The sequence below is a fragment of the Poecilia reticulata genome, linkage group LG5, assembly GCF_000633615.1.
Source record: "Poecilia reticulata strain Guanapo linkage group LG5, Guppy_female_1.0+MT, whole genome shotgun sequence".
In the NCBI taxonomy this organism is placed as follows: Eukaryota; Metazoa; Chordata; class Actinopteri; order Cyprinodontiformes; family Poeciliidae; genus Poecilia; species Poecilia reticulata.
The window spans coordinates 28,005,977-28,018,281 of NC_024335.1; the positions used below are offsets into that span (position 1 = coordinate 28,005,977).

The 12,305-nt window shown below is 41.7% G+C and overlaps 1 protein-coding gene across 8 annotated transcripts in view; it reads right to left on the reverse strand.

Annotated features, from left to right (window-relative positions):
* The window catches only part of slc41a1 (solute carrier family 41 member 1), a 44,157-nt gene that overhangs the window by 2,461 nt on the left and 29,391 nt on the right, over positions 1 to 12,305 (reverse strand). For all 8 annotated transcript variants that reach the window (XM_008410247.1, XM_008410246.1, XM_008410242.1 and 5 more), the window contains 5 exons: positions 11,959 to 12,103; positions 5,651 to 5,797; positions 3,432 to 3,579; positions 3,261 to 3,340; positions 3,024 to 3,158 (listed from right to left, as the gene is read on the reverse strand). In XM_008410247.1, the coding sequence (XP_008408469.1) occupies positions 3,024 to 3,158; positions 3,261 to 3,340; positions 3,432 to 3,579; positions 5,651 to 5,797; positions 11,959 to 12,103 (655 nt within the window). The remainder of the gene's footprint in view (positions 1 to 3,023; positions 3,159 to 3,260; positions 3,341 to 3,431; positions 3,580 to 5,650; positions 5,798 to 11,958; positions 12,104 to 12,305) is intronic.

Below are 12,305 nucleotides of genomic sequence, written 5' to 3' on the forward strand. Positions count from 1 at the left end.
GAAGCTATCTAAAAACGAGTAAGCGGAGTTTCAACCCTCCCGCAGTTCTAAGGGGTTTTGAGTGTCAGACACGTCACCTGAACCTGGGAATCTCCATCCTCCTCCTCCTGTGGATCATAGCTGTAAACTTTGCTTTCCTATTTTTATTATTTTGTATAATTTGTTTAAAAAACGAGCGATTAGATCTGCTGTTTTTGTGAACTGTGCGCATATGGCCAGTATTTGTGGTGTCTTAGGTTTGTGGTGTGCAACAGTGATGCGCATAACGCGTTGGGCATGTGGTGGGTTGGCCCCAAGAGCGAGGGGCCCGTGCCCTGGAAAGCGATGCGGCCCCAGAGGTGTCCGGTAAGCATACATAACGTGTTGCAAAGCACTTACAAAATGTATTTGTTAATGTTACCATACTGATTAAATGAAAAGTTAAAAAATCCTCATGTCTAATATCTTTCTGTGTAAATATCTCACATTACAATGTGGAACATCTGCAGCTTAAAATCCGGTGCAGCTTGTATAAGTACGAAATAGATTTTCTTTCTCTGTGTAGTCCGGAATTTATGGTAAATTGGAACCATAAAGTAGAAATTTGAAAGGAAAAAAAACTGATTCTGGAAAAAAAAAAAGAACTGAAACTGAAAAAGAAAAAAAACATGAAGCTGAAAGAAGTTTTTTTTTCCAGTTTCAAAACAATTTTTTTAGTTTCTTTCATTTTCAATTTTTTAAAATAAATTTTTGGCCTCAATTTATCTCCATAGTAATTCAATGAATTAATGGTTTAGATTATTTGACCTCCTACAAATAAACTACTCGGTTCCCTTTACAGCCTCCAACAGGTTTCGTTATGTACTTACTGTAGTTGAGTATACTTTTCTATCAACTCTGTGTCGCTACACATGAAAAGCATCCCCACAGCTTGTGCTGCCAACTCCATGTTACACTGCAGGGATTGTGTGTTCAAGTGTCCTGCATGATGGCTAAAAAGCTCAGCTTTGGTCTCATCTAACCAGATAGCTTTCTTCTATGTGTTTCCTATGATGACATCCAGAATCATCAATGTAACACCCTTTAATTTTATATTTTTGAGTAAATGATACAAAGAAAATGACCCTGAACGCACTTTACAATGCTATATCAGACAGGAAAAGGCTAAAGGTGCCACACAGATTTCACAATTAAAGAGAAAATATAAATCACAGGTTAGTTGGTGCTCAATGATGATGCTGATACTCATCCCTTTAATGTTTTCTTGCAATCTTTCCATCCTGCAGCATATGAACTAACATTTTAATAGTTCACTATATGACATCTCCCCTAGTGGTGGTGGTATGAAAACTTTTATGAAGTGCTTCACTGAAAAGGCAAGTGAGAAATTATATTAAAGTATAATTTCTCCCTTGTTAAATTGTGAATTAACTGTGAATATTAGGTTTAGTCAGAGTTTGGTAGTAACTAGTTACATTTACTCAAATTCATTTACTTCAGTAAATTTTTTGGGAAATTTTAATCAGTTTCACACACAGCCTGTTTACCAACAGGAGCCAGGTTGGTCTGACCTGTATATGGCTAGACAAAAATAACTTACAAGGAGCTTTTCAGCAAGATATAGCATCTTGTTTCGAGTAAATAATTCCTTAATATTGCTGAACAAAATTATACTGGCAGATTATTTCACTTATAGCAAGACACTTTGCCCACTTTATACTGTAAGTGGGATAATTTGCTAGTGGAATTAGAACTTTTCCATCCAAATTAATGAGATTTCTGTCTTAAAACAAACTCTAACAAATCACTGAAATGTTACCTGTAAGCTAGTTTAAGATATTTTCCCTAGAAACTAGACCAAAAATACATGGTAACATTTTTTGTTTTTGCAACATGGAACGACAAAATCTGTTAAATGGAGCATGTCAGACAACATGAAATTTCTGACACAGTGACACATCAGACCCTGATTTAAAGAAAGAATAGATAAGAAACAAAGTCACAGTGCCATTTCCAAGACACAAGGTTAGGGTTAGGGAGTCACAGTGAACGTTGTTATCCAGGAACAGTAAACACATAAAGCAGTGATGAACTGTACCTTGACAACTCATCACAAAAGATCATCTAGATCACTGCAGCCCTTCCTTGACTCAGTTAAGGTGTAATTAAATAACAATTAAAGTAAAGTCCCAAGGGTAAACCCTCTGGGACACAAAGTCCCATTTCAAATGTTACACAAAATAGCCTGAGGAGCCCCAAGTGTTTTGGTAAAATATTATCTGAAATGATGAGGCAGGAGTTGTGCATCCAATCCAAGGAAAAAAACAACAAACAAACAAAAAAACAACTGATGTAATATTTCAGAAAAAGACCATCATACAGTATGTGCAGCCAATCACGCTGGTGGTCATGATATGGTCAAGGGTTTCTAGAACTCTGATCTCTAGCAGAAAATCATGGCAGAATGTCTGGCCTTCCACTTGTGATCTTCAGCCTTTAATCCAATGAGCATCAGGCAGGTCTACCTCTGACTGGCTAGAGAAAAATAAATTGAGGTTTTGGAGTGGCCTAGTACAAGTCTGGACCTGGATCAAAATGAAATGCAGTGGCATGACCTTAATCAGGATGTTCATGCTTGGAAATGCCTGGTACCCCAGGTACTCCAGATGGCAGTAATGGCACAACTAGTCATTAGGTTTAGACAGAGTTTGGTAATAACTAGTTACATTTACTCAAATTCATTTACTTCAGTACATTTTTTCCCAAAAAATGTACTTTTAGTGAGTATTTTTACTGTGCTGTGCTTTTTACTTTTACTTGATTTATTTTATTACTCTGCCCACCTCTGGGTTTAGAGGGCCAGGTTGGTTTGGAAAGTCTTTACCCAGAAGAAATTTGATGGAGGATAAATACTTTTTCATGCTTAATAAACCAAGGTTAATACTGGATATGATGGACCTGCTGCATAGTGCATGTATCTTGATTGATCATCAGGGATCCCTCTAAGGTGAAAGGTGTGTACAGAAAATCGCCTGGTTACTTACTGGAGCCGAAAAAAGAAGAGCAGGGTGTGGGACACTTCCTGGGCGCCAGGTTGGGGTCCCCCAGGGGCAGTCCGTTCATGTGGAGATAGGTGGAGATCCGACTGGCCTGAACTGCCACCAGGTTGCCTCCTACACCTGTTCCACGTCAACACACACACACACACACACAGTGAGCTGTTTTCACACAGTAGTGAGGGCTTTAATGGATGTCTTCTTTGATTATTTCCATTGTCTTACCGTTGATGACTGGAGTGAAAACAGCCATGCCAGAGAAGTTTGGGTCGCTTACGGTCTTGTCAAGGATCAGACCTCCAACACTGAAAGAAAATGGAAAAGAAAGATGAGATTTTATGTACCTGTTGTTGTATCACCCAGATTAGATCAATGGAATCAGACGGTAGTGCCTACCTGCTGATGGCCATGGCGATGATGACCGGCTCCCAGCCTGAATAGAGGACTTCCCTGGTAGCCGGGATCTTCCTGGCTATCATGACCCACAAAGGACACATGGCCACAAACACCGCACACACCAGCGGGTTGGCATAGTCATTGTACTCTGAATGGGAGGAGACACATTTATCTTCAACACCAGGCAGCTGATAAAAGGACAACACAACCTGTTTTCTTTTTTTTCCTACAATTTTTTTTACTATTTCTTTGTTCAATTTCCTAACTTAGGTATTTAGTTTGCTAATAAAATATTTATCTTATTTAGCTTGCTGGCTAAGTGTTTAGTTTGGAGCTAAATATTTATCTATGTAACTAGATATTCAGTTTTATACTGACTAAATACTTAGCTTTTTCTAGTTTTCCAGTATAAAAGTTAGTATGGAACTAAATATTTATTTTGCTAAAGAAAATATTTACGTGGAGCTAAATATTTATCTTTCTAACTAAACATTTAGTTTTGCTAGCCAAATATTTAGCTTTTTTAGTTTGCTAACAAAAATGTTAGTTTGGAGCTAAATATTTTGCTTAGTTATAAAATATTTAGATTGAAACTGTAACATTTATAAGTGAATGAAAGCATAAAAAATGAACCTCCATTGTCAGGCTAAATAAGCCAAATCAGTTGCTGCTAATTGTTGTCATCTTTACAAATGGCACTCCATGAAAAACATCTCTTTCTCACAATTCTGCACAAATTTATGTAAGTCAACTAAAATCTTAAAAATACATTGAAATTTGTGATATAAACACAAGTGCAAATAGTTTTGCATCTTCTCTGATGCAGTGTTACTCGTCTGACACCGCAGGAGACTCCAAAGCCTAAAAAAAAACCCTCCAAGAAACACAACATCCGAGTAGACAAGAACGCGTCCAAGTCCCAGACACCAGCTGTGTTTGTGTATCTGAGCAAAAAATATCCCAAATATGCTCAGCATAGCAGCCGAGTGCAGCGTTTAAAGGGAGTGAGCCTGTTTTTTGGGACAGTCTCTGACAGATGCAAGAGTTACAGGATTACAGTATGCTCTGCGGGTCTGTCTGTTAGCCTGTTTGTGCGTCTGCAGCTGGGTGTGTCGCCGGCCAAGTCGCCGCCGCAGTGCTGATGGCTGCGCCACATAGATTCTCACCCAAGAACACAGCAAGATAGGCGTGGGAGGGCTTTCAATCTTATTTACCCCACACAGGCAGGAGCAGGGCCACATTTTACACAAGCTGCACAGGCTGCTGCACACGCTGCTTGTACCCTTTCACTTCCTCACTGATAAGAACGCTGAAAGCCGTTTGGAAAGCTGTGCTTTAATGAGGATTTCTGTCTTTAAATGCCACCTGGCAGTTGGCTCTATCAGTGGCGGAAGGGATTCATCTAAGCCGGAAATTGCAACAAACTAAATGACTATTAGAAAAAATTTATCCTTGCTGTTTCATAGTGTGTGCCGCTTTAAAAACCACAAAATACAAACTGTTGCATTAATAAAGCCATAGTTTCATCATTGTGGATTGACAATGCCAAGTAAGAAAGAAACACAGATTTGTTCGTGGGTGTAAATTGCTGCTGCTCACATGGCCGACATGTTCTGCCGCTCTACAGACTAAACAAAGACTGAAAAATTTAGCTGAAATAACTGGAAATACTCGGAGTCAAAAAAATTCTTAACCACCCAATAAACATGGTGGTGGTAGTATCTTACAGGTATTTTTGGATGTAGCTTTGGCTATTGCACCTGTAAACTAGTTATTATCTGGCTGTAGTTATGGTCTCAGACCACAACATTCAAAGACACATAAAGACAGTTACAAAGTCAGCCTTCTATCACCTAAAGAGCATTGCCAGGATTAGAGGACTAATGTCCCATCAAAATATATAGAGAAATTGAACTCAATGGATGAAAATCCAGATGGAGTACCAAACGGAGATGAGAAATGAGTGGAATTGCGCAGAAAGGCAATGGTTAGGCTACGATAAAGCAAACTTAGACACACAATTCATATTATAAAAATTCTTTAAAGCTGTAAAATATTTGCAGCCTGGGACAGGAATGTCTTTAATCATTAAAAAGTCAATGAAAATCTCTCATCAGTGATGAGCGCTCCGACAGAGTTTCTGTCACACAGTGTTTACATGAACCAGGCAGACTTTAACTGTGACATTATTTTCTAATGAGGTGTGTAGCGGGTGTTACCTAGCTTCTTGTAGAGCCCTGTTGCAATGCCTGCCAGCAGGGACAAGGTAATCAGGTCTCCGAGGCTAGCAGCGATGGGTGTGGCCACGTTGTCTGGGTTGATGCCGACTTTTCTCGATGCGACAATCACGCCGATCATGATGAGACCTGTGGAGTTTAGAGTTCGATCAAGTCAGAACCAGGAAGACATCACTTCTTAGCTCCCCAACCAACCAAAGGTTTGTGTCAAACAGACAATACAACTAATGTGAACAGCCAATATACTCCAACAGATAATAAACATGCCATCATTATGATCCATGGTGGCAACGGTTGCTATGAAGTGCTAGCAATAACTGTTTTAGAGTTTTTTTCCATCACTGTAGTAATTGATTGTCTGCTGCCTGTTTACGTCTTTCATGGAGAGTTTCCTATTTCTCTTTCTGGACATTTGTAAGTTTCATTGTTATTTGTTTTTTCTAATAATACGTTTTCAAGCTTTTTAGATTATGAGATAGGCTGTCAGCAATGTAAGTTTTAAATAGAATTAAGAGGCTGAAAATAAAATGTAATATTAGAATTATGGCAGCAAACCAGCACAACGCGAAGAACTTTGCACAGTTTTTCAACCAAACTAACCGACTGAGTTCAAATGCTGTTGGATGCAGTTAATGTTAGCTAAAAGATTACTAACTTAAAAAAAAAGTACTTATTAGAGTAGTTTCACAGCACTGTACCTTTTTCTTTTACTTGAGTAATATTATTATTGCTTGGACGCTTTTTTTTTTGCTATGATTCATTTTGCCCCCACCAAAATAAGCCGATGCACTGAATTTTGGTCAAACCCTTCTGGGTTAAACCGGTGGATTTGCTGAGTAACTGGTTGGATGTAGCTGTCCCACTGACACTTGCCCTACTATGCCTGTTAGGAGTGGCATGCAGGCCAACATGCCCATTTTGACTATGTGTACCAGAAGCTTCACCAGCTGAGCATATTTTGATGGATTTCTCCAGATCAGTCTCATAACAAAGAAAAATGGGTAGGGCGGTAAAGTGGAGGGGCCAATGGTTCCCTGGCCCCCCCTGTTCTGGCGAAGCTGCGCAGATCACTTCCAGTTAAGACTTGTGGGAATAATGTATTTAGCGCTCACAGATTCGATTTTTTTTCATAGTGCATACTCACTGCGTGCTATTATTACCCCTAGCAACAGTTGGCATGCTGCTGACAATGATGTCATCAGCATGACTTTAAATGTTGTCTGTGTCATGAGGCCCTCCTAAGGATGACTTTGTGATGCCACATCACACATCACAAAGGATGTGTGATGTGGATTCATCCTTTGTGATGACCAAAGGATGGTCATCACAAAGGATGACCATCCTTTGGTCATTCTTGACCAACTGATCAGTTAATTCTCCGGTCAGTTAACACAGAATTTATTTGGAGATTTTAGCTCAGCTCAATAAAGATGAGTAACAAAAGCTCACAGCTCACTTTTTTTTGGGAAAAAGATGAAAAAAAAGGTCCTCCAACAAAGTCCATCCTGGTCAAACAACCCCGGATTACAGGAAAAAAAACTTTCTCAGCAAACTTCTTTAGAAAGTGATTGAAAAATCTGCGGACGGACCAACTCTGCATCTTGTCAGAGAAACATTTTTGGAAGAACACCATGAGGTTTTGATCTTACTTTTGTGAGAAACAGGAGAATTAAATGTGGACGTTCTCTCAGAGGTGTCAGTAGAGCTGAGTGAACAGATTTTCCAAAGCCTCGCAAGAAATGCTCTCCACTTTGCTTCTGGACTGTATTTAATTGAACTTCTTGATTACCCAGAAGGACATAAAGTTATTGTGGAAAAATTCAAACATCACCTGGAGAATCCTGTTCCTCCAAAGAAAATGTTTACATCTACAAAACAAAAGATCAGAAAGACTTTTTTTCCTAGTGAGGACTTGTACTCAGATGGAAACTGCCTGAGTGAGGATTATACTCAGGCAGGAATGGACCCTGAACGATTTTTGAGGGACGCGAAAGAGATGGGTTTCAAACATGGGACCGAAGAGAAAAGAAGAAATATGGTGGAAAAAATAATTTGGCAATAGGTCATAGACCTAGATGTTTGACAAGATGGAAAGGAAACTCTGCGGAGATATCTTTCAACTTCTCTCAGGCAATGATGATTTAGTTAGAGAATTGCTGTTTAAGATGATAAAAAGTGACAACCCAATAGTTATTTACAAGGTTATACTGTGTTTCAAAAGAACCCCGACACGTCCTAGGACAATTAATCTTTCACAAGACTATCTCAGAAAGGCACATTAGTACATTCAACAGGCTTTCTGTTGTGGAGATAATTCAGACGATGCTCAGACTCAAGAACCCTCTAAGAGTGGAACAAACGTTGAGTTTTGTCCAGTCTTAGTTTGGCCTCTGAGTCGGGACCGGCCTCTGAGTCGGGAACGGCCTCTGAGTCAGGACCGGCCTCTGAGTCAGGAACGGCCTCTGAGTCGGGTACGGCCTCTGAGTCGGGACCGGCCGGCAGAGGCCCGGCCTCTGAGTCGGGACCGGCCGACAGAGGCCGGGCCGCCAGCAAAGGCCCGGCCTCTGAGTTGGGACCGGCCGACAGAGGCCTGGCCTCTGAGTCGGGACTGGCCTCTGAGTCGGGAACGGCCTCTGAATCAGGACTAAAAAACATTGAAAGCAATAGACTTTGACGACCAGGACATAAACAAATACTATCCATATTTGAAAGAAGGTGATCTAGTTTTGGAAGACATCAAATCAATAGACTTCGAATATCTAGACAAGAATGAAGAGCCTGAGATAAAGCCTGCTGTTGAGGTGAAGCCTGCTGTTGAGAAAGCCTGATGTCAACAGAAACAGGATGTGTCGTGTTGAAGGGACGTTCTCCAGCAGAGAGCATGAACCATGAGCCTTATGTTGTAACACGAAAATATTCCCAATGCAGACAAACCTTGGTGCTGAAAGCATGACAAAAATGTCAAGATTTGGTATTTTTGAATTTGCTGGAACTGGAGGATCTGCCTTCGAGTCAGGATCTGCCTCCGAGTGAGGACCGTGCTCTGAGTGAGGACCTGCCTCCAAGTGAGGACTGTCCTCCAAGTGAGGACCGTCCTCTGAGTCAGAACCTGCCTCCAAGTCAGGACCTGCCTTCGAGTGAGGACCGTCCTACGAGAGGACCTGCCTCCGAGTGAGGACTGTCCTCAGAGTCAGAAATTGCCTCCGGATCTGGACCTTCCTCCAATCAAGACCTGCCTCCAAGTGATGACCTGCCTCCAAGTCAAGACTTGCCTGCACGGCCTCTGAGGAACGTGCTCCGAGTCAGTGCTCCGAACGAGTGAGGAACGTGCTTCGAGTCAGGATCATGATCCTAGTCAGTTCCTGCCTCCGAGTGAGGACTGTCCTCAGAGTCAGAAATTGCCTCCCAATCTGGACCTTCCTCCAATCAAGACCTGCCTCCGAGTGATGACCAGCCTCCGAGTCAGGACCTGCCTCCGAGTCAGGACCGTGCTCCTAGTCAGGACCATGCTCCGAGTCAGGACCTGCCTCCGAGTGAGGACTCTCCTGCGAGTCAGAAATTGCCTCCGGATCTGGACCTTCCTCCAAGTCAGGACCTGCCTCCGAGTCAGGACCTGCCTCCAAGTGAGGACCGTGCTCCGAGTCAGGACATGCCTCCAAGTCAGGACCTGCCTCCAAGTGAGGACCTGCCTCCAAGTGAGGGCCGTGCTCCGAGTGAGGACCATGCTCCAAGTCAGGACATGCCTCCGAGTCAGGACCTGCCTCCAAGTGAGGACCGTCCTCCGAGACAGAACCTGCCTGCGGATCAGGAGACAGGTTTAAAGAGATTACCGTGCTCCGAGTCAGGACCTGCCTCCAAGTAAAAACATAATATTCAGTCCATTACAATATTGGGTTTTCAGGCTTGATATTTATTTTGGGATTATTAATAAGTGCTGTGAACACAGCGGTGGTTGATTAGCTAATTTTAAACTCTTGTTCGCACAGAATTGCGCAACATCTTCAACCTTGTTGAGATTATTATTTTTGTTGGGTCATTAATTTGAACACGTTTTGTTGACTCTTTTGTTGTTGTTCTTTAATAAAGTTACGAATGTTTTGATAAAGAGTCAGAGGAGGACGTGCTGGTCTCAGTCTCCTGGCGGCGTTCAGTTTGGACAAACTATGGCTTTGGAAAAATTAAGCAAACATGGCAAACTGAGGTTTTGGAGAGATTAGCTGTTTCTTTTCAACACCTCTCCAAAGTGAGATGTTTATAAAGTGTGTGGAGATTATATTTTTACACTCGCAGTGACATTCAGGCCAACATGCCCATTTTGGCTATGTGTACCAGAAGCTCCACCAGCTGAGCATATTTTGATGGATTTCTCCAGATCAGTCTCACTTCATCCTGAGAATGTTTCTAATATCATGTAATCTGAAAGAATATGCTACAGTGTCAAAGGAAAGTTGTCAAAGAACCTTTTTTCTTAATCAGAATCGTTTTGTATTGAATTTTAATGTCGCTCATGTCAGTGTTACTACCATCTGCTGGGCAGCATGGGCATTGCAGTGTTTTGAAAGCAACACTTGCTAGAAAAATCCTACTTGGACGACTGAACTTCATCAGAGGTTAGTTAAGCCGTTTTCGCACTGCAAGGAACGGAACGGAACGGAACAGAACGGAACGGCACAGGTTCAAAGTAGGGCCGACCGTGTTTGCATTAGAACTACCGACCCGGTTTCACCCGGCTCCTTGGAACCACAAGAGCTGTGGTTCCAATTGGGCCGGCCAAATGGGGCTGCTTAGAATTCAGCAGCTGATTGGTTTAGAGTCAGCCGCTGGTTGTTTTGCAGTCAGCCGTTGATCGGGTTTAGCTGGCAAAATTCAGTAAGAACAGTTTAGTGAGCTAAACTGTTCTTACTGAATTTTGTAAAGAGTGCTCTTTTTAATATTTTTTTTATTATTATTTTTAATTTGCGATGAATTCCTCTCAATATTCTGCTGTTACCTGGTCCCATGATGAGGTAATTTTTTTCCTCCGCTTACTCCCTGATGAACGAGTACAGAATGAACTAGATCGGTCAACGAGGAAAGAGAAAGTTTTCCGTCGCATCTCTGAGGAAAAGGCTTCAGCCGCTACATCAAAACCATTGTTTAGTTTCAAGTACATTGTTTAGTTTCAGGTACAGCTTCGATGCCGCCCTCAGTTATATGCAAACACAACAGGACTGCAGTACAGGTGGAACCAGACTGAAGTGTGCCGTTCCGTTCCTTGCAGTGCGAAAATGGCTTTAGATTCATTAGAATGGATAGTGAACACGTGGTGAAAGTTAAAATCAAGGATTTTTCTTTTTTTAATGGGGCAATTTTACATATTTTTCAGGCACATTATGTCATTTTATGGCACAATTGTAACTATGTTCCCTTCAGCTGTTATAAAATGTTGTATATATTAAATATGTCTTAAAATAAATTTGACTTCATATTGAAGTTGGGCCTCTGTCTTTTTAAAAAACTCCTGCTCTTTCTTAAACTCCGCCTTCGGGAAGTCATCTCAGCATGGCTACTCTGTTAACACTTTAACGTTTTTACCAGTGTTTCACTGAGAATTAGCTCCTATAATGAGTTCAGCTGATGAGCAGTTCCACCAGGTGTTTGCTGATTGCTGCTGGCTAGCTTGAAGGAGCTGAGTGGGGGAGGGCTGCACTGTGAGGAGGAAGCTCTGAAGTTTGGAAGCTGCAGCTCAGAGGAGGAGCTTCATTTTGAAGGCGGGTCTAGTTGTTTTCCACAGCTGAATGATTGCCATGAGAGATTGAAGGATTTCTCAAACAAATGTAAAAGAATCAAGGCAACACCCAATGTATGTTTGTGATGAGGGAATAACTTTCCAACATGATGTAAAGCTTATAAAAAGTGGATTTTACATAACACTGCCCGTTTAACAAAGTATTAGTTTAAGGGATCACAGATTAATTCACCTTTTTATTTTCACATTTTCCTCTCAGTAGACTGGCTTGTTTTACAGCTGAAATTCACAAAATGTTCAAACACATCAGAAGGGAATAAAGATCTAAAATGAGTTTCAATGTCACAAAGATCTACATTTTCACAAGACAACCCTTCGAAGCATTTACCTTCGTCAGTGTTTTTCTGACACGCTCAAGGATCAAACAGAAGCTTCCCTGAGGAACTATAACTGTCTAATTCCCTTGGCGGGGACAGAAAAAGTGACAATAAACCTGACTGGTCTGAGGACACCGCTTTCACACAGTGAACACAACGAGCAGGTTCCCGTGCGGCGAGCGTACCCAGGAGCAGCGATGCGATGAAGGCCGTGGCCATGCTGGAGGCACACAGCAGCACCGCGTGGCCCAGCTTGAACTGTCCCTCTGGGAGCCAGCCAAAGATTACAGCAGCTATGGAAGCCAGGAACCCCACAACTGTGGCCTGGACCTGCATGCAAACACACACACATTAAAATGGCTCATGTAGATTTTATTTCAGCTAACATTTAAAGTGCAGATGCATGAGACTATCCCGTTTCATTGGAGAAGCTTTCAATCAATCAACGTGAACACAGCAGAGAATTGAACCCATACAGTACACACACTGAACCTGTCGGGAGCCAAAACTATGAAATTACCACAACTAAAAA